At 39.1% G+C, this 26867-nt stretch overlaps 1 protein-coding gene across 1 annotated transcript in view; it reads left to right on the forward strand.

Moving 5' to 3' along the window:
• The first annotated feature begins 1188 nt into the window (after nt 1-1188).
• Nucleotides 1189-26867, forward strand: part of LOC121342031 (mitochondrial intermediate peptidase) — a 66158-nt gene continuing 40479 nt past the window's right edge. The window contains exons 1-10 of the mRNA XM_041416088.1: nt 1189-1442; nt 4468-4641; nt 6481-6569; nt 7578-7664; nt 8629-8692; nt 10390-10572; nt 13478-13634; nt 14037-14085; nt 14724-14784; nt 15426-15478. Of these exons, the coding sequence (XP_041272022.1) occupies nt 1266-1442; nt 4468-4641; nt 6481-6569; nt 7578-7664; nt 8629-8692; nt 10390-10572; nt 13478-13634; nt 14037-14085; nt 14724-14784; nt 15426-15478 (1094 nt within the window). The 5' untranslated portion in view covers nt 1189-1265. The remainder of the gene's footprint in view (nt 1443-4467; nt 4642-6480; nt 6570-7577; nt 7665-8628; nt 8693-10389; nt 10573-13477; nt 13635-14036; nt 14086-14723; nt 14785-15425; nt 15479-26867) is intronic.

A 26867-nucleotide genomic window follows, 5' to 3' on the forward strand; every position in this document is an offset into this window, starting at 1 on the left:
CAAAAGTTCTGGAATTATGTTGTGTGGGATATCTTGTATAAACAAGAAGCAACAGTTACTTCCAAGCCAGTTTATATCTTCCAATGTGGCATGTGTAAATGGACTTGAAACTTGGTTAGTTTCCATCCAACCACTTTAAAATAATTTTTAAACTTGAAATTAGTGTAGTTTGATACCTCTGCAGAAGCTGCTTGTTCTGTGGCACAAGCAATTTTCACTGTTTAATTTACAGCTTTTAAATATGGTTATTTTCTCTCTGTGTAGTCACAGGTCTGAAATTGAGCAAAATGGAGTGATAGAAGGAAGTGCCACGTGGATTCTCTGTGGGCAGATACTCAAGACCAGTGCAAAAATACAGCATAAAGGTGCTGTAGTTCAGAATTAGCTGGTGCAAAACAAATTCTCCCATATTAAAGATAATATTTAATCAACACTGAAGCAGCCATGCCAGAGAACTGACCAAGAGTTATTTCCTGTGCCATAAAACAGGAAATAAAATATATGAAAAAATTATGTCTTTTTTTCTCCCAAATTTTCTTTTTCTTCTTCTTTCCCCCTCCCCCCACTCCTTTTCTTCTAAAACTCCAAAATATTAAAAAAATAGATTGGGAAGTCTCATTCACTTCTTTTAGAAGAGAATAAAGTAAACATGGAGATGGGTCAGCATCACGAAATTCAGTGCAAATGCAGTGTTAGGAGCTTAAGGCCTGGCTGCCCATCAGCACCTCAGGGTACCAGGAGAATGTGGCCATGTTCCCACAGCAGCTGAACCCGAGCGTGGATCACAGAGGCCAAACGCAAAGGGCACGGTGGGTTAATTCAGGACGAACAGCTGCACTTCTCAAATGACAGCGAGGGAGATAGATACAAGGGCACTCAGGCGAGGAAAAGGCTTTGTGAAGTTTTCAGCAAGAGGAAGTTTCTTCCCATAAGCCACACGCCGCAAGGTTGTATCACAGAAACATGTAGACCAAAAAACCATTTTAAAAGGGCCTTAGGTTTTACTGGAGAACGTGTAGGACAGGTATCAACCCGGCAGAGACCTCGGTGCGGCCGGCTCGGGCGCCGGTGACCCGGGAAGCACGACAGGCCCGGAGAGCGCGCAGACCCCTGAGCAGAGGCGCCCAGCGGGCTGAGGGCCCGTGGGAGTCCGGAGCTCCGCCTCGCTCCGCCTCCTGCTGCCGCTCCGCCCCTCGGCGCGGACGCGCGGAGGCCGCGGCAGTGCTGGGCCCGCTCCGCTCCGCCGCGCTGTTCTCCGCTCCGCCATGCTGGGCGGCTGTCGGCGGGCGCTGCCCGCGGCGCTGGGCCGGGCGCTGCGGGGCCGGGCGGCGGGGCAGGGCGGCCGGGCCGTCAGCACCAGCTGGTGCCCCGTGGGCACCGCCTTCGATGCGAGGCATCAGCAGCAGCAGCCTCTGCGCGGCGGTGCGGCGGGCAGGGACACGGTGAGCGGCGGGACGGGAGGGCCGGGCCTGCTGCGGCAGGAGCCCTGGCCGCTGGCAGCCTCGTGCTTTGCTCTGCTTGTCTCAACTGTTTCAAGGGAACTTTCTGGGGGGTGATTTTTGTCACGTGTGTAGTCTTTTTTTTTTTTTTTTTTAATAAGAGTTTATATTGGTTCTAGCAAGCCCAAACGTTGTGGCTTTTGGACACAGAAGTGTTTGACAGTGACGGCCTTGTGCGTGGCAGCGCTTTGAGCCTCAGCGGTGCCCATACCCATACGTGCATAAAGTGAGATCGCCCCTTCCATTCCCGGTCCCGGGCCAGCCCTCCCCTGGCTGCGCCGTCCTGCTCCTGTCAGTGCCGTGCCACTGCCCTCGGACTGTGCCGCAGGAGCACTGCTCGCATCTCTTGCCTGGGCGTTATTCTTGATGCCTTGCCTGGGGCAAAAGAAGGATTTCTTTGCTGATTTGGTGACAGCTGGGTTTTCTGATGCGTATCTTTTTAGGGTGAGTCAGAAGCGTTTGTTAATGTGTTTCCGGGGAATCAGCAGGCTCCTGGAGAGGGTAAGGTAGCCCAGTACATACGAAATAGGTGCAGCTCTAAAATCCAGGTGTTTGCCTGCTGACTCAGCTATTCCTGCCGTGGTGCCCAGCCTGGCAAAGCTGTTGAACTTTGGGTTTTAGAAAGGACAACTCTGACCTCTGTTTATAATCTGGCACTTGCTTGGGAAGCCTTTTTTTAGGTTCTCATGCCTCTGCAAGCACACTGGTGGAAGTCTTGCTTCAGGAAATAATTCGGTTAAATATTGTCCATTTGGCTGGTCTAGGGAATGTGTTCCAGATGATTCACTCGGCCCACAATTCTTTGGGAATAGAGGTGTGTATTTCAGGCTCACAAAGAGGCTGTGCCAGGTAGGATGTAGATGCTGAGACCAAGTGAAGACAAAAATGTTTCAGCCATGCAGCCAATGACATTAAAGAACGGAGAGAACTACACCAAGCTTCATTTTTTTTGTAATTTTAATTTTTTTATGTTAAACTTAGTATCATGTGTAAGAAGAGTTCTGCAGCTAATTTATCTCTAAGAGGAGATATATCCTGGTCACAAAGCACTACATGTGCAGGAAGAGATCACTTGGGAGGGTGGGTGATGATGCAGGGCAGCAGGAAGACCTGGAGCTCCCATGGATATTGCAGGACACTGCATCCATCCTCTGGCTGAGGATCTGCGTGAAATGACAGCCTCTAGTGTCTTACACAGCAAACATTATTTAAGAGTGCTGTGATACACGTGTATTTATGTTTGTGTGCACATGTGTAAGTCTATAAAAATACCTTTTTCACTGTTCACTTCAGTCCAGTTCCTGTTCCCAAATAATAAATTAAAACATGGGAAGTGTGAGGAAAAGTTTCCTTTCATTAGCAAATAAAGAAGGTGCTTTTAGCAACAGTGACAGAAAGAAAATAGGACAAAGTAACCCAAAATGTTCCAGATGTGTGCTTGAAGAGTTGCTTGTGCTTCAGAATATATAGTTGTACAGATGAGCTGTCAATTTGTAGCTTTTTGTTTTATTTGGATAAATATTAGCAAGCTCCAAACCTGCAGCTGATTGCAATAATACAAAGAGTTGGCAGAAAGTGGATTATAAACTGACTGGACTGCAGATTTGAAAATCCAGATTGTGGTTTTTGGATACTGAGGTTGAATTTGGGATGGATGGGTTTTGTGTGAAATCACATACCTTTCACTGTTCAATGCTGTAGTCAGGGGGTGAGGAGATGCTCATGTTGTAGTTGGGCAGTTGCAGAGGGAATGTATTGCTTGAAGAGATGTTGCTTTAACTTAAATGAAATGAAGGAATTACTAAGATAAGGTTTTTCACCCAGCGGGTGTTTGGGCATTGGCACAGGCTCCCCAGGGAAGTGGTCACAGCACCAGCCTGACAGAGCTCAAGAAGTATTTGGACAGTGCTCTCAGGCACATGGTGTGACTCTGGGGACAGTGCTGTGCAAGGCCAGGAATTGGAATTCAGTGATCCTTGTGGGTCCTTGCTTCGTGTGGAATAAAACACAAAGCTTTTTCAGACAGTGTTAAAATGATAATATAAAAGCAAAACTTTAATTGAAAGCCTTCAAGGTGCACAACATGGTGATGTGTACATGTAGTACATACTGTAGTCTACATTTTTAAAAAGGTTCCTTGATTAGTATACCTATAAAATATTGTCCAGTTAGAAGAGCTGTTGTGTTAGGTATTTTCTCCTCTGGGTTTAGCCCTATTGGAGCTCCCCCCCAAGCCTTCCCAATCTTCTAACTCTGCATTTTATTATGTCTATGATACATGGTGCAAAATAAAGTGTCCTTGCTAAACTAACAGGCAAAACTAAACAGAATTTCAAGAATGCATCAGTAGGAGTTTGTTAACTATGAGAAAGAGAGTTGGGAAAGTACTAGACATTACAACTATGTATTAACAGTCTGCACAGCTACAAATACATGAAGAATACATAAACCCCAAAAATCTTTAGGCATCACTTCCAGCCCAGGGGATTCTTTGATTCTTTGAAATCTTTTTTCTGTTGTAGGTCTGCACTGTGGAACCTCTCTGTCTGCTAGCATTAGTAATTTTGTTTGATCAGTGGTAGAACCTCTCTAAATCTCTTCCACAAATGCAGAACATAAGTGCCATCTGCATTTACTCTGCAGAAATAAGTGTGTTTACCTGTGGGACAGGGCCAGGCTTGATAGGAACTTCAGGAATAAAACTGTTCATTCCACAAACATATTCACTTGTTGTTGATTATTCCTTTGAGGTCTGCTTCCAGTATTGGGGGCTCATTTAGTGAGCCTGAGACAACTGTCCTGTTGCCTGCAATCTCTTGATATCTGGTGCTGCTGTCCAGTGAAGTGTTACAGTGTGCTAGCTGGGGTCATTTGGGTAAAATTCTGTAGTGATAATTCAGTCTTGAACAGAGGTGCAGAAGTCAAGGAGGGCAATAGTGATGTTTTTTCACTGTGTTTTGCACTGCAGGGTCTGTTTGGTGTTCCAGAACTGAGCTGTCCAGAAGGATTTCAAGAAGCACAGGACAAAGCATTGCAAGAATCAGAGCACCTTGTCCAGAAGGCGTGTTCAGCACCACCTGGGCCAGAGACTGTAATGATCTTTGATCAGCTTTCAGATAGCTTGTGCAGAGTAGCAGACTTGGTATGTTACTTTTTTTTGTTTTTACATAAATTCTTTTAAACTGGCTGAGCTTACACTGTGTTCTATTTTATGATTTTCTACACTGCAGTAACAGCAGTGTAGAAATAGCAGATCAGCTCCATGAAGTTTTGTGTTTTGTGTTAAGACAGAAGATTAAATTGATTGAAAGTGAATTACAAAGGCTTTTACCAAATGATAGGGAAGTACAAATCCTGTAAAACTGTCCAGTTATTTTTAAGACAGATGCAAAAATAGCATAGAAGCCACAACAAGAAAAACAACAGTGAAATCATACTTGTGCTTCTGCTGCAATATTAATACATAAGCTCTCCAGCTTGTCACTTATATTGTGGAAAAGTGGGTTTTGATTTCAGAGTTAGAGTTGGAGTGGCAATGCACATGTTTTAAGTTATGATCATTATAGGTGAAGGTCCATAAAGAACTTTCAGAGTAAAGGCAGCAGACAAAACTCAACACTATCACTTTTTTATTAACACAAGAAAAAGGCAGCAATTTCTTAGATTGTAGTTTTTGTGGTCCACAGATTTAGAGTACTTGGTCTGATATTTTGCATCACAAAACTTTAAGTTTATTAGAGCATTTCATGTTGCTCCCTGGAAGTTTGCCCAAAGTATATCATTTATCAAAGCATCATTCTTTGGTTGGAGGCAGCAGAGCCAACCTCCATACTGAAATCAGTCTCAGTGAATAGGTCACTGAGTTTTCTGAGGTCACTTGGGTTTTCACATTTGAATGTCTCTGTGTGTTTTTAGTTCTCCAATCTTGCTTCTTATTCTTTTGTAGATTTAAGACATCTTTTGTGCCAGGCACTTTTTCCTTCTGAAAGTACTTAAAAGCTCTGTCAAGTCATTAGTTCTTATGTTTTATGAAGACTATGCCTAATTCTGCTTAATCAATCAATACCTAATTAAAACATTAATGTCAGAATTCAATTGCCATAGTTTTGTATAAGTTTGCTGAGCTAAAATTATCTCCTTTTTACTATATTCAGGTTTTTTATGTTCGCAGATGCACAGCTTGCAGAACTGTCTGGAAGTTATTTGGTGATTGTTATCTGTTGTTAGGAATTTTGATATCTGTCATTCAGCACCTTTTCTGTCAGTATTAAACAGGATTTTAAAAAGGAATTCTAAGAAGTAAAAATTAAGTGTGTAACAATTATAAGGCTCTTTTCAATCAAACTGAAATAATATTTTATACTGTCAGCTTGTTGCATGTACTTTCTGTAAAATCATGCTTAATATCTTCAGTATAGTCCAAGACTTGAAATATATTCCTAATATTTTAAGTCTGTCATTTCAATGCTAAAACCGCCCTGGCTTCATGTCAGCAGTTGTGGAAGCCCCTAGCTCCCCAGCCCCTTTTAGCATCCTTCTAGTCTTATGAACCCCCTGAAGGATTTGGAGATTTACAAAAAATCAGTATTTCTTCCTATTAGGAAATATGCGTATTTGGTGGTGTGCTTTCTTCTTAACTAGAACATTTAGTTTTAAAAATCTTTTTTAATAACATTCAGATATGTTGGAGTAGCTCTGTGTTGTAGGGACTCTAAAATACACACTACTTAAAATGTTTTAAGAAGTATGTGAAATAATGATGTTTATTGGAAAGACACAGGCACTGTGTGGTTTAATAATTGTCAGCAGAGTTTTCCAATCAGCTTTATGGTTTAGACAAAAAAGGCAAATTCTACAAAATGATTGCATAGAACTGTAGAAATAAGTGTTACTATAAATGGAACTGCTTGAATGCAATTTATTTATAAGCCAGGAGGTTTTTTGTCTTTTTGCCTCACTGTTTTTTCTTCTGCTGTGTCAGGCTGATTTTGTAAAAGTTGCCCACCCTGACTTTGCATTCAGAGAGGCTGCTGAAGAAGCTTGCAGGAACATTGGCACTGTGGTAGAGAAGTATGTTTTCTTCTTTTTTTCTCTCTTTTTTTTTTTTTTTTATGTTTCCACATGCAGCTTTAAAAATTACAGTATGAAAACAGCCATCAACAAAAAAAATCTTTGTGCATGGGAACAAAGTGTCAGTCTTCTGTTACAGATATTTAAGAGTTTAGTTTTGTTACAGTATCTCATGAGAGGTTTTTCTATTTTACTTGCAGTTTATGACTCCATGTCCCTGAAGCCCATCAAAGGCTGAAGTGACATTTTTCTAGGACTTGTAAAATTCTCTCGTGGCTATAAAGTTTATGTCCAAAATGCTTGCAAGTGGATTTCTCAGGACTTTGATTAAGCATACCATATATAACAATATGACTTCAATATCTGAATACCACTTCAGATACAAAATTTGTAAAAAGAAGAAATTACTCATGTTATCTTGAGCAGCTCATAAACTGTTGAGTGCATGTGTTTCATTGCTCACTATATCCCACCTGGGGGTCCAGGATAAAATGCCAGCAAATCCGATGGACACAGTGTTATCTGCATGGGGACAGTGCTTGGTGTGTGGACCTGTTCTGGGGATAGTAAGCTCTTAGTCTAGCCCAGTGGCAGTCAGCAGCATGTTTATCTGATGGCAAACTTGAGCACAGGTTTTCCTTTAATGGAGTCCTTTCTTTGAAAGGATTAGAAAACCATTCTCCTACCTTTATGCTCTCACCATGATTGTCTTTGTTCATAAAAAAATAAGCAGTCAGTGTTAGACTTGTTCATATTGCCGCAAAATACCATCCAAAACTATTTTTCTGCCCAACACCTGTTTCTGTTTCCATGCTGGTTTGTCCACACATGCACTGTATAGAAATTTTCTACTTTTTACTGTGATTGTGAACCAGAAAGCATTTTGAAAATACAGTCCTTGGCTTTTAATGTTGTTTCACTAAATACTGCCTTTGAATGAATAATACCAAGAAACTGAAATACTAGTGTGTTCTTAATGCATGATTCTTTTATCTTGTGTCTTTTCAGATTAAATACAGATGTTGAACTGTGTCAGAGTCTGAGACGTCTGCTAGCTGATGAAACTGTAATGAGTTCCTTAGATCCAGAAACCAGGTACTTACTGATGCTTATAGATCTTTATAGATTATAAACAGAATCTTGCAGATTTAGTTTCTTAGATGGTATATATTGTTCCTTATTGTATTTATTTTTAGTGTTTTCTTAAATTAATAAATGCAACTTTTGGAAAACAAACCACATCTCCATTATTCATTTATTAGTCTCTACCAAATTACCTGCACAGGAGTTAGGAAGTTGTAGTTGTGTAGTCTTGGAGAATGTGACCGTAGAGCACAAGATGTATTTATGCTGAATAACTGAGATCTTGTGAGAACAAAAAAACCTGAAAACTTAAGATTTCCTTCAATAATATTCTTTTGGCTAAAATTATATACTGTACTGTGGTGTGCATATCAATGTTTTTAGGAATAAATTTAGGAACAGACTATATAACTTGATTTCACTTTATAGAACTTTATTTATATTTTTCAAAATCAGATTAGCAGTGTATTTATTGAAAGCTTACTTTATGATTGCTGTAATAGGTTTTATTAGCTGTGTATGCAGTTACAGTTTTGAATTATTTATTCACTGACATGGTTAGACAAGCTTAAGGTATAAGTTATTTCCTTCTTCCTTCTTTTACCACCATCAAGGATGTTAGATTTGGAAAGGTATTTTTCTGATGTTAGAATAAATGAAGTGTGAAAAGAAATTAAAATGGTAATTTGCACAAATTGTTTGAACATCTAGATTAACGTATTGGAGTTATTTTGAAGGATATTTTCAAAGCAGGTGACTAAACTAAAAACAAAGGACAAATTGTTTCTCACTGAGTGAATTGTTAAGTACCTAAAACATAGGAAATCTTTGTCCCTAATAAAAACATTCATATAACTGTGGTGTTAATCTCTGTGAAAGACATGAAACATAAATAACTACTAAAGGCAAGATCTGTTAAGAAATGCTGCTTACTATCAAATGAGGCTGTTTTAACAGGGATTTACTGTATTTTTAGGCGAGTTGCAGAGCTTTTTATGTTTGATTTTGAGATCAGTGGCATTCATTTGGATGAAGAAAAGGTAATTTCTGGCTACAATGTATGAACAGAAATTTGTCTGTCTACAAAAGACCAGATAATGAAACATGTGGGACGTGAAATCACGTGCTTCTGGGTCAGTTTGTCATATGTAGAATTTTGTCGCCTTAGAAGTGATTCATTTTGTCTATTTTAAATCACTTCTAAAGGTAGTTTTTAGATAGTTGGTTGTTCTTTCTAGTTTGGTCCTCATCATTCCTTTCTGTTCTGAGGAATTATAAGCAATTAGTATGGGATCCTATTTTCTTTCTTTGCTGTGTGTGCATCAGATATTTAAAATAGCTGCTCAGCTGTCAGAACAACATATTTACAGAAAAGGAAAAGCCGCACTGTGTGCACCTTGATGACCTTGAGGTTAATCAAGTGCCATGTGTTAGAAGGGCTCAGGTGTGTGTCCAGGCACTCCTGGGGTGCTTTACACAACCAGAAGTTGTAAATCTGGTTCAAAATTGAATATCTGGGCATAGTCTGATTACCTGACTTGGAACTTTTATATACTTTTGCAGTAGTTAGTGATGGATTTTTCAAACTCAGCAGCTCACACCATGCTTTGTGGTATGGATGATCTCTCTGTTCAGAGTTCATGTCACTGTATGAAGCTAATTCCTTGTTTATCTGAGTCATCCCCCCCCTAAAAGATCTGTACAAAAGCTCTTCTACCAAACTTATGCTATAGTTATTCTGAAGATCATGGTTTTGATGGTGTTTTGTGACCTAGAAAATGGTTCTAGAATGTATTTTTACAATTACTTTGTCCAAAGAACAGCCCTGAAACTTCAGCTCTGGGGTTTATGTCTGATTTGACTGTTGGTTCTATTGCACTTCATCTTCTTTCATTTACACTTTCACTTATTTTTACATGTTTTCCTCTTCCTCCCTTGCCTATCTCACTTTTCTTGTTTGCTGCTCAGTGTTTCTTTTAAATTCTCATTTAAGACTTTAGAAATCCTTCCCTGTTGTAACTTTGAGTTTATTTCTGCTACAAAGACTTCCTGCTTTTTAAAATAAAACTCAAAGATATATTTTCAAGAGAAAGGGTGGGAATGGGAGGACAGAGATCACGGTATGTCATTCTTTGGACTTTACAAGTTATGTTGTATCTTTACCCTCAGCCTTTTTTTTGAGCTATGAGCCCACACACAATAGGGACCATACTCTAGTAATGTGAACAAGTTCACTGAAGCACATCTTGCGTGATTAAGTGCATGAAATACTGTGATGATGATAAAACTCTAAATCACTAACTCCTAAGAGAAGGATTCAAATACTGTAAATAGTTTACAGTCTCCAGAAAACAGCACAATACAAACTGGAAAAAGAGAATTCTATTCTATATCTATTTTAGAGTATCTCTCTAAAAGATGCTTCTTTTTTTTTATCAGTGTTTTACATAGCAATCAGTTACAAGTTAGCGAAGCTTATGTAAATTCTACTTGAACTCCAGTGTATATTTTCTTACTGCAGAAATGTGGGCATTTTCTTTGAAATTTCAGTGCTTTATGAGCATCTAATCTTGTTGACTTGCCCTGCATTATGACTTTATTGATTCTGTAGGTATAATCTTAAGTGTTGTATTTTCTGCTTAGTTTTTGAAAGAGTCCTTTAAGGTTTAAACATTTTGAGTTGTGCTTGTACTCTCTCTGTCTGAAGATACTATTTTGTGCTCTATTTTTCCTACAGCGCAAAAAGGCAGTCGACCTCAATGTCAGAATATTGGATTTATGTAATGAATTTCTGATAGGAACTCACATTCCCAACAAGATTGACAAACATGTTTTGCCAGAGCACATCCGGTATAATTTTACAGCTGAAGGAAATTACCTACGAATTGCTGGTCTCCATGCTGATTGTCCTGATGATCTGGTTTGTATTCCCTGATTTTACTTTGGCATCCTTTATACCAGAAGTGCATATCAGTTATTTGACTTGTTAGTGAGGCAGATCTATGTGGTTTGTGATTATGCTGTAATTACTAACAAGGAAAAACTTTGGTAGAATGTAATAATCAATGGCATACCTGATAGTAGCAGCTTTGAAATAATGGCTGTGCAGATTGTGAATGTCTGGAAGAAGAAGAGGGGTAGAAATCCAGTACAGACTGGATTTTAGGCAACTACACTTCATTTTATTCAGAGGTGGGATCTCATGGATTGCAATTCTGAAGGGTAAAGGAGCTCAAGAAAGTGGGCAGTTCTCTAATGGCAGCGTCCTCCAAGCATGTGAGAGTATTGAGATACTCGGTGCATCCTGATCCTTAGAAAGCCAAGCAGATGTATCAGGAACCAGGCTTGACAAGCAGACAACTCTTAACAAAGCTTCATCTCCAAGAGACAGCATACATGGAGTGGAAGGTGTTGCTCTTGTGCCAAGCATGACACAGGAACAGGCGAGAGGTAGGATTGTAGAAAAGGTGAAGAAGGTTTTATTCAAGAGAACTGCATGTTTTTTATAGAATAATACGATAGATTCTGTTTGATTGGTTAACTAACAAAAACATCTTCCTCGCACACTGTCTTTGAAAAGAGCAGGAAAACAAAATAGAAGAACACCACCTGCAAATTGTTTATACTTAAAACAAGTTATCACATCTTTCCAACTCCCTAAAATTTCTCACGAGCTGCTGTGAGAAACGCTTGCCATTTCTCTCTCTCTGTCCCATGACATCCACAGGAAGGTACAAGATCCAGGGAAAGAATGTAGAAACATTGCCTGTATGTGTAGGTATGATGTTGGGAAAGTCAAAGCTCAACTGCAGTTATGACTTGGGAGGCATATCAAAAGCAATGAGAGCAGTTATTCTTGCCTTGTTACTAAAAGGCCGAGCAAGGAAAACATAGACTTAGTGCTGAGTTAGGTAGGTGACAGTGGCAGCAGACAGATAAGGCTGAGATAGGCTCATCACTTGCTTTTGCCTCAGTGTTCATCAGTGACTTTAGTCCAAGGCAGGAGATTGCAGTCTGGATTGGTGGACAATCAGATAGGTAAAAAAAAATAATTTCATGATCAGACTCAGAGAGTGGTAGTTGAAATGCACCCTACAGGAAGACTGGTAATGGAAGAATTCTTGCAGGAGTCTATCCTGCAAGATAGGTCCCCTGTTTAACACCTTTATCAGTGACATAGAGGAAGTGACAGAGGGCTTGCCTACCAGATGTGCAGGAGAGAGCAAATAGGGAGGAACAATCAATACACTTGAAGGTGAAGGCTGACATTCAGAGTGGCCTAAAAGCTGAGATAATGGTTCAGCAGCAGTCTTACGTAATTCAGAAAGGACAAGAGCAAAATCATACACCTGGAAATGGAGAACTCCTGGTTATAGGACAGGCTGGGACTGCCTGGCTGGGTCTGATCTGTGGCAAAGGCCCACAGTGCTGGTGAGCAGCAAGCTGAGCATGAGCCAGCAATGACCCTGGCAGCAAAGGGCCAGCAGCAGCTGGGCTTCCCTTAGAGACTGAGCGATGAGATTATCGCCCCACTCTTCAGGAGTGTCTCCAGCAGAGGCTACCAAGATGGGCAGTACCTGGAATGCCTCCACTGTGAGGAAGGGCAGAGGGATTTGGGCTTGTTCACCCTGTAGCAAAGGTGGTTTGCAGGTACCCTGGTAGCACACTGCCAGTACCTACAAGGATGTCATGGAGAAAATAGAGCCAGACTCTTGAGCGTGGTGCATGACAGGAGAACAACTGTCAGAAGCTGAGATGAGAAATGCCAGTTGGAGAAGTTTTTCCTGCTGATGATACCCAAGCAGTAAAATAGTGAGGTCGTGCTGTCTCTCCTATATGTCCTGAATGGAAAAAGCTTTGTGTGACTGGTCTTAGCTCATAGCTGTGTCTGCTTTGTGCAGGAGGTTGGGTTAGAGACCTCATAAAGTCCCATCCAACCTGAATTATCCTGAAAAAAAAATTACTTTAGTTACTGTTAATGTTGTTTTTCTAAAAAAGAATTAATTTAGAGTTATAAATTTAAAATTAATTTAGACTCATTGAGATGTGGCGGTGGCACCCTAGGATTTTAGGTACAATTCAAGGGTCAGGAGCTTATTGAAACATTCCAGGGTTCTTTCTTCACTTATGCTATATAGAGAGAGGCTTAGTTCAGATGAAGGCAAGTATAAGTTTCTGCTGGATTTCTTGAGCTTATTCCATATGTAGAAATACAATTATACATTGGTTTGTGAAACATAAAAGCATTTTATTAAATTCTATTCTATTTTTTTCCCCAGAGTTATGAAAAGACCCAAGCTAACAAAAATATGAGAAAAGGAGAAAGTTTATGGGCAGATGGGCTGACTAATAGTTTTCTACTACAAAAGAAATAAGGCTTTTCTCTTCCTCTCTTTTTTCTCCCCTGACCCTCTCTCTTTTTCTTGTCAGATTCTACCATAAGCAAACTTAACTGCTATGCAGAGAACAACTTATGTTTATTTTCAGAAGTTTTAATGAGTTAAGACAGCCCACAGAGTGGTCTGAAAAGCACAGATGTTGGCAGAAAGAGGGAGGTGATGAGAGACGGTTGACAGGAGTAGAGAACAGGACCCTTTTTGGCAGTCTTGATCTGTTAGGTTGTCTCATTGCATTTCCTCATTCCACTTTTAATGGGTAAGAGCTGTAATTGTCAGGCATTTGTAATTACTGTTGTTAAAAGGCTTTAGGCCTTTTCCCACCAATATCAATGAAATACAGCTGTTATGCCAGATCTTCAGTTGCATCACTTGTTTCTGTTAAAAATTACTCTGTAGCAATGTGTCTTTTTTTTTCCCTTGTATTAGGTGCGAGAAGCTGCTTACAAGATTTTTCTCCACTCCAACGCGCAGCAGCTGGCGCGATTGGAGGAGTTGCTTGCGAGCCGAAACAGCCTGGCACAGTTGGTTGGCTACGACACCTTTGCCCACAGGGCTCTTCAGGGAACAATGGCCAAAAATCCAGGTAGTAAGGCATGTATGGAAGGACATGTTGAGAAGTCAAACATGTAACCTATCAGATCAAAGGTTATTGGTTTTTTTAGCTAAGTTTGCACATACTTCTTCCAGTGAAGTGTTTTATTGCAGTTACATTTTGCTGTATGCCATACTCAGTGGTCACTGTAAATAACAGTACTCACTGAGGAGGATCTGGTGTTTTGGTTCAGAATTGATGCTCACTCCTTAGATTATGAAGGTGTCATTATCTCAGCACGTAACAAAGTAAATGGAGTACTAAATCTCTTGAAATAATGTCAATGGAGTAGTTCGTTAAAAAATGTAATGGAATTTTTGTTTGGAATAGTCTCATGTAAATTTAACATCCTTTAGGGAAAAATAATTTTAATTTTTTTTTTTTTCATTCTAGAAACAGTAAGACAATTTCTGGAGAAGCTTTCTGAGCAGTTGTCTAAAAGGTATGTCTTTTTCACTAAGTTTTTTTTTAACCATACTCTTTATTTCAAGAATACAGGGACTTGTGTTAGTCAATGCTGCTTATTATGTACTCTGATGAAACAAAAACCAAGACTTCCCCAAAATTTTGCGAGAAAGGGAAAGCTGTGTGCTTAGAATAAATTCTGTGTCTGTGATCAGAGAGCACCCAGGACTGAATGCAAGAAGTGCAGTTAACAGCAAACAAGCCCAAGTTGAAGTGTAGAACATCTGTCCTGGTCTTCTTGCCATATGCACAACTCCATACATTTTGCATCTATAAACAATTTTCCCTCTTTGTCCCTCTTGCCACCCTGAGCTCTGCACAGCACAAAACCGTTTCATCACTGGGTATTAATGGGGTGTGTTGTAAGAATGAAAATGCTTTTGAGCTATGCAACCGCAGGAAGAGGGACTGAATTTGAAAGTACCTGAATGGCAGAAGCAGAGTGAAAAGGTTTTTCAACTGTTGTATGTGTGCCTGCCATTTTATTTAGTCATTTTATATAGTACTATAAATCTCTGATGATGAACATTTTATTACGATGCAATATTATCATGCACTATATTTCACTGCTCAAAAATCTTTCATTAACATTTTCATAATAAAAATATTTTTCAGAACTCAAAAAGACTTTGAAATGATGACAAAGATGAAAATGAAGCTCAATCCCCACAATTCAGTAAGTTACATTTCCGTATGTGATTGTCTGATTTGTTTCTTTGAAAAAATACAGTATAAGGTAATCATGGTCTGCAACTACTTCTACTTTAGTGTACAAGATGTAGAATTAAAAACATTCTCTCTTTTGGCTTCAAATGCTTTCTGACTATTTAGCGGCTGTATTAAAACCAAATAGTGAGTATGAGTGAGCTGTTGGTTTATACAAAGTGATACTGAGATAACCAAAACATAAAGCAGTGAAAGGGAGTATCACTTTGCTTTGAATTAATCGACTCATTTGATAAAAAAAGGGTCTTCTTTAGGTTAGATTCAAGCCCAGTTTGTATACTACATTGAATGTATCTTAATGCTGTACGTATCTAGATTTATCTTTTTATTTGAACGGAGTGTATTTCTTGAAATCTGATATGCAGTCCTATCATATAGTTGAATAAGAAGACCAATCTTCAAGAAATATTAAAAAAGTTTTCAGGTTATGATATATGATGCTATTTTTGGTTTGAGCCCTAACTGTTTCACATTTCTTTTCAAAATTCTCTGACTTACTGAAACTGCAAAAATACTCAAGTGAAACAAAACTTTTACTTTGGGTTCACTTGTTGTCTGTTATTGTAATTATAAGCTGGAATTCTCTTTCAGATGTTGATGCCATGGGATCACCCCTATTACAGTGGAGTCCTTCGTGCTGAGAGGTAAGCTCCTTATGTTCCTGATTGTAATGTAAATTAGTGTCCTTGCAATAAAGACAAAGAAAGTCCTCAACATAAACAGGATTTCTTTCTTTGAAGATGTACCTCAATATGAAAAGAATAAATATTATCTTATGGGAGAGTTGTTTGTAATATTTTCTAGTTACTGCTGGAATGCCTGTAGAAGCTTTTGACTCCTGTGTTGTTTGGCAGGAAAGTATCAGCCCTCTTTGATAAAAGATAAAAGAGGACAAAGCAGTTCGATAATAGATAGAAAATCCTTATTCTTGTTTTGCTTTCAGTTTGGGTTGTAGTAATGTTTAAAAATAAATTTTAAACACTGAATACAATTCAACTTCATATTTTAACTTCATTGTGCTTCTTACTGAATGTGAAACTTCATCCTCTTGCAGACTTGAAATAGGAACTTCTTCTGTAAATCTTTGCTGTTTATGGATAGAAGTCATTCTTATCTCTGTTGCAAGGACTGGGAAATAAATCCTTTACACAGACTTAAATAGTGCACAGGGCCTTTGCACATAATGAGATGTCAGCTGTGAAAGATGTAAGCTCTGCATGTTGCCTTTATTAGATCGGCAGCAGTGACCTTTGAGGTTTCTCTTGGAAAAGATAATTGAAAGACATGCTGCTCTCCCAAGGGGGTTTAGAAAAAAAAATCTTCCTTCACTGCAGATTTACAGTTTTTTGGTTTTTAAAAAAACATACACTAGATGTGTCTGATTAAAATTGTAGTTTACTCTGGATCAGAAAACTGTGGTCTTATAGACATGGCATGAAAGGATTGCCAGCAGCTGGCTTGGTTGTTTTCAGAATTGGTGTGTGCCATAAGGGTTAGAGCATTAGGTGTAGAAGGCGCTGTGTTTGTTACTTCTGGAAGAGTGTCTTCTGATGCTGGTTGTCCTTAGTCTTACTGTCCTTCTTAGATCTCCTCATGGAGCTAACCATCTCATGATTGAGTTGCTGGTGATCGCAAGTAGATTATTCTGCTCTTTTTGGCATTAGAAAGAAAAATATTTCCTTTCCTTGGAGGGCTTTGTTAGAAACCCAATTAAGTTATGTTAAGAATTGCATGGTGTCTTTGTGAGGGGAGAGCTGCAGGTAAAACAGACCTAGACATTGGCAGTGTATCTTCGCTATTTTTTTGTATTCGGCACCAAGTCTGGAAGCTGGATCAGTGTGAAGACTCTCCTGAATCTGTGTAAGGTCTCCCTGATTACAATCCAGGACTGGGGCCCAATGTTTTTCTCCCTCCGGCTTGGGTAGGACTATTTGTTTCTGGCAGATATACAAACATCTACAAGACAGGGGAAAAAAAAAGTAATTTTCCTTTCCATTGTGTGCAGAGCTGCTTTGCTTTAACACAGGAGTGTAGATCTTTCACGGTCCTGTTTTCTGGATAGTTGCCTGTGTATGGAAAAAGTGTTTGATCTAACTGCCTGAACAAGGCTTTACATTTATTCTGCTCATATTGTGGGTGGTTAACAGGGTACTAGACACTGGGTAATCAGCTCTGAAAACTAAAGCTCACTCCTCCCCTGCGTAGTCTAAAGGACTGTGCTCTATGAGTGAAACTAGGCAGGAGTCTGAGGATTCATACAGCAGCCAGAGGATGGGAATATATACCTTGTCATGTCTGTGGCCTAAATGCCCTGTTACCCAAATGGAAATCTCTTATCCTTTATCTTGTATTTGTGCTTACCTTGTTTGACCACATCCCTTCCTGAATGCCCTGTGGACGCTATGGTATGTTCAGTTCAGCACTTTTGTAACTGGAAGATGAGAACTGTATCTGTCACACAAACCTTCATGCTTGGCTGGAGTTTGACTTTTGGCTATTTGTTGTTACTCTCTTCCTAACTGAGCCAGTTATCTCATGGTCATAAATTATTAATCTAAGAAAAAGTGATGTTCGTTGTTTTTTTCCATGGGAAAGTGATGGAATGCTTTTAAAAAATGTTGTTTTTATTTTTTTTATTTATAAGCTCAATAAATAATTTATTTTTACTTCTGTCCTATTTTATTTTGCATTTTTTTCACATTGGAACCACAAAATATATTTTAAAACAAGATGTACTTAACTGTCATGCATTTCTGCTGTTCTTTGTTTCGTCTATTACATTTTTTTTGTTCTCTGAGGATTTCTTTCTTTTGGAAGAAATTTACTTGTAGCTTCAGGTCTTTAACAGAAATGCTGTGGTTGTATTTGTAGTTGTGCTGTGCACTTAGCATGGCTTAAGTATTTGTCTCTCATGTTTTGGGACAGAGTTTGCATGGTAGGTTTTTGTGTTAGAAATTTCTGTTTTCTTCTGCTTAGTAAAACATTTTTGTTGAAATAATAATAACTCATAATTTTCTAGGTATTGTCAGGTAGATAAGATGCATATTATCTTTACAAATATAGGTATAAAGAAAGAGACTATGGGGATTCAGTTCTTGATTAAGTAACTCAGCACTAGGGGGTGCAAGAAATATTAGATGGGACAGAAAATGGAAAATGGTTACTGTTTCTTAGTTTGGCCTATTCAGCCATTCCTCTTTAGTCCTCCTGATTTTGACCAGCTACATCTCAAATACACTGAAACTCATGACATGTTTTTGATGTGTCTATTTTATATTTGCAGCATGTTGTGTATTTTAAATTTATTTATATATTTTATCTTGTAAATATACATTTAGGCTTTACTGTAGCAGTGTTAAGGAAACAAATCCTTCACCAGGTTTCTAATAACTAGTTCTAAGAGGCAGATGTTTACTTCTGAAGGATGCAGGATGCTCCCATGCGTTTGGCCTGTAGAGTTTTGATGCTGTTTGCTGTCGCCTCGAGTTGGTTTTTGTCCCTTCTTTCGCCGGCCTTACCGACCGTTGCTGCTGTTCTGTCCTTGAGCAGCAGGAGGCGCTCCAGACTCAAGCCGCAGCGTTGCGGTTGTTCTGTCTAAACCCGGCCGCAGCGATTTTGTTGCTGTCAGCTTTCACCAAGTCTTTTCCCTGGAAACTTGATCCTACTTCAAAAGCGTAAGCCTCCTGTTGATGGGAACAGGATATTTTCCTTTTTTTTTTTTTTTTTCTCCAGACTATGTTAAGTAGCCTCTCTGGCTTTAAACCTACACTTAAGACAGTGTAATGTTTTTGTAGCTATAGTTTAAGAGGCAGGGAAAATACATGTCGGTATAAATGTACTTTAAGAGAAACGGGAGACAAAAGTCTGAAATTCATGGTAGTAGCGTCTTAAAAGAAGATAGAGTAATTAGGAGAACCTCAAGAATTTTGGCAGGCTAAGGGTAATAAACCAGTGAATGCTAGAACATGCTTCAGCGTCTAACAAGTAAGAAGATGTCTAATAGGTATATTATAAAAAATAATAATGTTGCATTTTAGTGCAGACAAGTACCCAAGTATTAATTAAATTGCATTACTTCTCAGTAAGTGCAGCTATAATTCTCAAGGCCCTGATCTTGCAAAGATGTGGTAGTCATGCTGACTTCTTCCAGGTCAGAGAAAAAAACACAACAGAAAATTACCACAAAATGCTGTGAGAGACTTTTTGAGGTCAGCCATTTGCCTTGAAGGTAGGATTGGCTGTGCTTAGTCACTTCTGACAGAGGTGCAGAACTGTTCTTGAGAACCCTCAGCAGTGAGCTTTGTGTATTTGGTATTGACTTCTGTTTCCTTAACCTGTGGTTCTTGCCAGGCTGGGTTGACTTCACTGGCTATAATTCACTGTTAGGATTTTTGCCAAAATGTTCCAGATTTTATTCCACTTGAAGCTGTGATGATGTGCTTGCAGAGTACTGACTCTGTGATAGTCCCTTTCTTTGGGACTGCAGAAGGAAATAAGACCAGCCTTGAGGATGACAGATCAATGCAAAAATAAGTTTGTTTCCTGATGTGCAGCAAAGAGAAGCCACCATGACAGCTGCAGGCATTTTGGATCTTGGAGTGCCAGCTTAGCAAAAATTAAGGAATAAATCACCTCATTTCTTGTTGGGACTGTACATAGTTTGCTGGCTTTAGGGGAGGGTGGGTACCAGTTCAGTTTTTTCAGAGGGGTACCAAGGTATGGAAATGTGACTGGATGTTTCACAAGTTCCTCAAAGCTACAGTTAATATTGAGGTTTGCAAGTTGCTAGTAAAGAAACTTGTTCTTGGCTGCTTTTTGTAAAATTATTTTTACTTCTATGAAAGACTGTTCTCTCTTGGGAATGCCATGTGGAAGTATAGCCCAGACCCTTTGCAGAACATGTGACAAAACTGTCACTCTGTTCAGTTTGAAAGCTGAAGTAGAAATGTAATGCAAAATATAACTAGGAAATCTTTCAACCAAAGTGCTCAGAGAGGAGGAGAACTTTGTGTAACAAACTATTTATAAGAAAGGGAAGGCATGCCTTCTGTTAAATCAACTAATGTAGGTATAGAAAGTCTACTTTAACTCACCAGTTGCTAAAGCTGGTGGATTAAGCTTTTTGGAGGAAAACCTGGAAGTTATTGAAAAGCATTGCTGTAAAGCAGAATTCAACTTTCAAGAATTATTTCTTTATTCAAAACATTGAAGAACAAAGAAATTGTTAAGTTGCATGCAGTGTTGATACCAATATTCTAAAGTACCCTTTGACCTCCTCCAGAATATTCTAGGAAGTACAATTAACAGAAAGAAAAAAGGAATGTGAAATACAGGTGCTACTTTATGGTTGATGAGAATACAAAGGCATTCTATTATTATTATTATTGTTATTATTTTTAAGAAATCCATAGTCTTCTATAAATCATGGTTCAGAGCCTCCCTTTAGGTAAAGAATTAAGTTTCATAGTCTGGCATGTAATGAAAATTGGAAGGGGTTTTCCTTGTCTTGATCTCTTCAAGTTAACCTGAGGGGTTCATCTCACTTTTATCTTCACTAACAAGATCTTTTCAAGTTTCTTTGAAAGTTTTAATGGGATCCGTTTTACTAGAGATAGTTAACTTTGTCATCTACATTTTTGTGGATGTCAACAGGATAATAATTTTTATCACAAAAACCCCCAAAGAGGTCAGGATATATCAGGGACTGCATATAATAGCCACCGATAAGAATTTTTGCCTGGCAGCTAATTTGCAATTGTTAAGAGTCTTAATGCTTGTGTTCTGAAGAACAGTGATCCTAATTCAAAATATCCCTAATGTTCAATTTTATAAAAAGCATTCTTAATAGAGTAGATGAAAGTCATGTTGCACAAAACAGTCTTAGCCTTGTTCCATAGACACAGCTTAAATGAAAGTGATTTTAGGAGTTTGCATTTTATTTAGACTCAGTGAAGTCATAGAAGCTTAGAAATAATTATTTATAATCACATACTGCATCTTTGTTTCTCACAGGGGCACAGCCTTTTTGTTTGAAGCCTGCTGTTCTTGAAGAATAACCAAACCTCATTGTGTCAGTTAACTTCTTTTTATAATAGCTTTTTTAATTGGTTTGGCTACTTTACTTCTCTTAAAAATACTGCTGGGCTGCAAACTGTGAAAGTGAAGTGTCTGGATGTCTTAAATGTAGCTTATCCTTTAATAAGAAGTAGGAATTTACATTAAAGAAACTACAGCTTTCTTTGATATGTCTAGTTTTGTTAGGAGGCTACTGAGATTTCTCTTGTAAAGTTACTTAGCTCACATTCTGATAGAGTATGAGAAAATTTTCATTCTTTCCTGAGCTTTGTTATAAATACAAATGCTTTGGCATTTGAAATCAGATGTTCAGAGTGAATTAATTTACTGGAACATGCAAAATGAATACAGAGCAAACCTATTATGTTCAAGTTTGTGTCTCAGTCTTTTACAGCTTTCGACATGTAAGCGTGAGAGTTACGTAATTTTACACGAGAAACAATTAATTTGAGGTTCATTATTACAGTAAGAGGGACCTCTCTGAGTCTTAATTTTTATCTTTCTTAAATCAAAGCAGCTTAACTGAAAGTTTGGCACAGAGGAAAATATTCTTTTCCATTGTAGAGGAGTTCATATATGTATTTGTTGATGCTGTTACTAATTTGTGCAGGATGAATGTGTGTTGGTGTCCACTTTTTTTTTACATAAATGTTATATTTCCTACATCAAAACTAAAAGCAACCTTTTAAAAAAGAAATTATTAATACCTAGGCATGTACAAAATCCTTGATTTCAGGAAGACTTCTTTTAGATTAAACATTGTGTTTTCTGATGGGTGTGTCTGTGTCTGTAACGGATAGAAGTTTTGATATTTCCTTTTCCTGTTCTTCCAGAATTGCATTCAGATCCTTTAAGTTTCACATAATGGCTTAAGAAAATTTATGTGCTTAAGTTCAAGGACAGTTGGGAAAATCTTTTTGTAGCAGTGCAAATTGCAAATATCAAAAATCAATCCATGCCTGTGTTTTTTTTACTGGGGATGCATTAGAGGAAATGTTATATGATAAGAAATCTTTTTGACTGGAATATACAGTTCTCTGCGAAGTTAACACCATCTGAGATCCATCTCTTTTGGCTGCATTTTCAAAGGTATATTCCCATAGAAAATACTGTGCTCTTCATGCTTTTGGGATTCAACTATACAACATGCAGTCCAGTCAGGGAAGCCTAAGTTCCAGAAAGAAGCAAGAGCTCATAGCTGAGCTCTAGACTTGTGCTAGTTCCCTCTAACTGGTGCCTTATGAAGCTTGAAGGTGTCATAATATTTGTGTGTGCCCTTCTCTGGTGCCATGGGCATCCTAAGGCCCAGAACTCACATTTTAAGCAATAGGGTATCCAGGCTGGGTGTTTGATTCTTGCCCTGGCTTGCTTAGCTGCCCTGAATAATTTTTCTTCCTTTGGAAATGCTGTAACCATGTTTCCATGTGTTTGCCAGCTTTGGAGACAGCAGTACAATGTTTTTCTGGTGATCTTACTCTCTGCCATGTGCAGAAGAGTCTGTCTGCTCTTCTGGGGCTGCAAATTATACCATACAAGAAAACCTGTCTTCCGGGTCTCCTTTGCAGTAGTTATTGTCACTAAATGTTGTCTGTCTCCAGAACATTAGCTTTCTTCCTAGTAGCAGTAACCCTTAGCAGAAGTTTTACTGGTAGCAGAGTGCCTGTTACTGTAGTTCGGTGTGGGTCATGATAATTTCCTTTCTGATTTCTTTTCCCAAAAATACTTGAGTGCACTTCCTGTTGGAGATAAAATCATAACTTGTCTGAATAAATGTGGAGGCCGCTTGCCAAAGAGTGTGCTCATGATAAAGCAGCTGCTTCTTGAAGTTTTATTTCAATTTTTTACTATTTGTTTGAAATAGAAGGCACAAAGCTGTGCAACTATTCAAGCTCACAATTGATAACAGCTTGAAAATTGTGCATAAAGTGATTCTTAGAATAGTTGCTGCTTTAGCATGTAATATAATGAAAGTAATTGTATGCACAGTAGGGTCATCAACATTTTTTAGCATGTAGATTATGAAGGTAGCTTTGCTCTGGCTAGTGAGCATTTCAAGGGCAGACTAAGCTAAAGCACTTTGGAAATTCTGCTCCTTTTTATGTAGTCAGTCAGTATCAGCTAATTCATTGACTGAAGTTGTACTTTCATTCTGTCAATTGAAAAGTAATGTGTGGTGGAATCCCAGAATCACAAAATTGTTAGGGTTGAAAGAGACCTCTGGAGATAATCTAGTCCAACCCCTTGCCAAGGCAGGAATGCCTTGGTTTTGGTAGGGTTTGGTTGGGAAGCTTTAGTCTGCATTTACAAATACACTTGGTTTCATGTGTGAAAGAATAGGGATCAAAGAAGCACCATACACCTGGGATAGAAGATGGGGAACTTTGAGTTTTCCCTTTAGCTTCAGGAGAAATTAATTTTACAGTCTTGGATCAGCCCTCAAAAAGGCTCTGCATCCTACACAGACAAGTTCTGTCTTTGTTACTGAGCAATTTAAAATGCTAAAGGAGTGTATTGAGAGAAGTCTTCATCTTAAAGTTTTATGTGGTCTGTTACAAAATCTGGCCCAGGTCAGAGTGTGTTTTGAAAATAGAACCTGAGACCCTTCAACAGCATGAGAACTTTCTTTGAAAGGACTGAGGGAAGAGAAGTTTTGATTGCTGTCACAGTCCCCATTGCTGCCGAAAGTTGAGCTACCATGTTTTCAGATTGGTGTGAATTTGAATGCCAAAATATTGTGCCTGGGAAGTGTGTTTTTGCAGTCCCACTAAGACAACGAAGCTGTCAGTAATGGAGATTGGGTAATCATTTGCTAGCTAACAGATGCTTTTTTTTCTTGTCATCTGGAAACAATGAAGTTGCTAATGACTGCTACCATTTGAGTGTCTCAAATCAACCAAGAATCTTCAACAAGGGAGCATCTACTTTGTAAACTCTTCCAAATACTTTTCTACCCACACCCATATGTCAGATTTAAGTTTTAGAGATCTAGTAGAGATTGCAGCATTTCCTGTTCTGTTCATGGAGTATTTTTCTTTTTGGGGAAGGTTCAAATCTTTCTATTTCTTCCCTTTTCCCCATTGTCCTCTAATCTTACCTAGTGTTACACCTTTTATTTTTCAGTGAGTAGCATTAAATCTTGAAGGTGGGGGCTCAGAAAAGAGTCAGTCGTATGCTTGCTCTTGCCACTGAAAGGCAAGATCATCTATCAGTAATAATTCCAGGAGCTGAGGTTTTGGTTATAGAACATCAGTTTCAGATAGCTGAGGTTTCAGCTAATTGCTGTTCCTAAGTCAGTCCAAAGAGAAAGTTTTCCTGGAATCAGTGCAAGTTTGGGGTTAGGTTTTCTTCACTTAGGGTTGGTTGTACTTAATTTGTGAAAATAGAGTTCATGTATGAGGTAGGACCAAATTCAAAACTTGGAATTGAATCTGTGTTTTGGTGTCTGGAATGATTACTGCTTAGTGCGTATAGACTGGTATTTAGACAGAGATTTTTGAAGATGTATTGCACACTTTTTGGAGGAGTAGCTTCTTTTTTTTTTCCACTACCCAGTACTCATTATAATCTGATTGTGATAATTGCACTTTATTATGGGTTTTAACCCTTTTCTGCCTAACTCCTAGGACATTGCATTGGCTAGCAAACAGTGGATGCCAGATAACTGAAGGTATAATAATCTCTGCTGACTGCTGCCAGGTGTGTCCAGAAGTAAGTTAAGTATTGAGTCTGTGGCATAACACTAGTGGTATTTGAGGGTTCTTCACCTTTGATTTTTTTTTGCACACTGGTATATTAGGCAAGGCAAAAATGGACAGTTGAGATCAGAAGTAGAAAATATTTTTGTTTTGGCATTCTGTATAAAAAATGTTGTTTTTCAAAACTTTTTTTCAATTTTCCATTGGCAAGAAGAACATTAACACACATCTTTCATTAAATGTGGGAGAGGTTTGATCCTGGCAATGTTCTACCAGAAGGGACTGACATTAACTTTGTGTAGTTTCTATTAAAGTGGTTGTTTAGTCAGGACCTCATTGTACTCAAAATGTCAGGATTGTGACATCTTCAAACATTAGCCAAAGTTGGGGGCTAGTTCTTCTGGGGAGTCTGCCTTAAGGCATTATAGTCTGTTACTACTATTTTTCTGGGGGGGTGGATAAGTATAATGTTTTTTCAAAGGACAAAACTATTACAGACTGACTTCCTGCCACCACCCCACCCTCTCTCCCCGCTTTGGACAGTGACAGTATATTACAAAGTATTTATCAGAAAGCATTTTTCCTATACTTTTCATCCTGGGGTGGGGTTATGGGGACATTGTGCATGTTCAAGGAGTGCTGAGAATGAGAAGTAGGCATTGATCTTTTCCCTGCAGTATATTAGTGTCAGCTGTTCTATCCATGAAGAAATAGCATGGCTTTCTCCCACTAGTACATATCTGTGTATTTGACTGAAATGAAATTAAACTTAGTTTCAGTTGTTTTTTTTCCACCCCTCCAGCAAACATATTAATCCAGTATTTCAACTGAATGTGGTAATCCTTTGCAATTAGTATGAAACATTGTCTTCCTCTGATAAAGCTGGAATCTATCTCATGCTGCAGCTGCGTGCTCTTAGTCCTAGGTTCCATATGACATCTTCACAAAGTAGTTGGAGTTGGAAATTTTCTCTGGAGGTCATCTGGTCCAGCCCTCTGCTAAAGCAGGGTCTCCTAGAGCTTAGTGTCCATGATCATGCCCAGGAAGCTTTTCAGTATCTCCAAGTTGCAAGACTTTGTAGCCTCTAAGGATAACCTGTGCCACTGCTTGCTAATCCACACTGGAGAAAAAAATGTTTGCTGATGTTAAGATGCAACATCTCATGTTCCAATCTGTGCCTGTTGTCTCCCATCCTGTCACTGGGCAGCACTGAAAAGAGCCTGGCTTTGTCCTCTTTGCACCCTTCCTTCAGGAATTTATACTCCTTATTAAGATCCCTCTGAGCTTTCTCTTTCCCAGGCAAAACAGTGTGGCCTCTTCCTGGTGAACTTCAACACTGGACACAGTGCTGAGTAGAGCGGAAGGGTCACCTCCCCCAGCCTGGTGCCCATGCTTTTCCTAGTGCACCCAGGCTGCTGGTCACCTTCTTTGTAGTGAGGGTCCCTTGCTGGCTCATGTTTAACTTGGTGTCCACCAGGACCCCCTGGTCCCTGTCTGCAAAACTCCTTTCGTGCTGGGTCTGGGTGTCCCCCAGCACATACTCGTGCCTGGGGTTGTTCTCCCCAGGTGCAGGGGAGAACTTTTTGAACTTCTTGAAGTTCCTATCAACTCATTTATCCTGTAAGCCTGTGAAGGTCCCAGTGGATGGAAACAAGACCCTCTGACGTACCAGCCACTCCTCCAGTTTGGGTGACAGTTTGGTGTTATCTGCCAACATCTGGACAGGACAGGACTGGACCCAGTACTGACTCCTGGAGCACACTGCTGATCCTTGGCCTCCAAGCAGCCACTGTGGCACTGATCACCTTCTGGGCCCTGTCATTCAGCCAGTTTTTTGTCCGCTCATCCAGCCCATACATTGACAGCTTGTCTGTGAGGATCTTATGGGAGACAGTGTCAAAGGGCTCACTGAAGTCCAAGGAGGTGACGTGCACCGTTCTCCCCTTTTCTGCCAGGCCAGTTATTTTATCATATAAGGTTATCAAGTTATTTAAGCATGACTTGTCTTTGCTGAATCTATACTGACTGCTCTTGATGACTTTCTTGTCTTTCATGTACTTGGAAATGGTTTTCCAGGGTTAGCTGGTCCATCAAAAAAAAAATCTGCTCTTTAGAAAATTTTGAGCAGTCTTTACACATCTTTTGATTTTTCTTATTTCTTGTGTAAATGTTATCTGATTTCATTAAATGTTTTCAAGGGGCTGTTCTTTAATTTCTTACTATTTTCATGTTCTCTTATCCTGCAGCTGAACTCACTGTTGGG

Source organism: Onychostruthus taczanowskii, unplaced genomic scaffold (assembly GCF_017590055.1).
Source record: "Onychostruthus taczanowskii isolate IOZ18803 unplaced genomic scaffold, ASM1759005v1 scaffold50, whole genome shotgun sequence".
NCBI lineage: Eukaryota > Metazoa > Chordata > Aves > Passeriformes > Passeridae > Onychostruthus > Onychostruthus taczanowskii.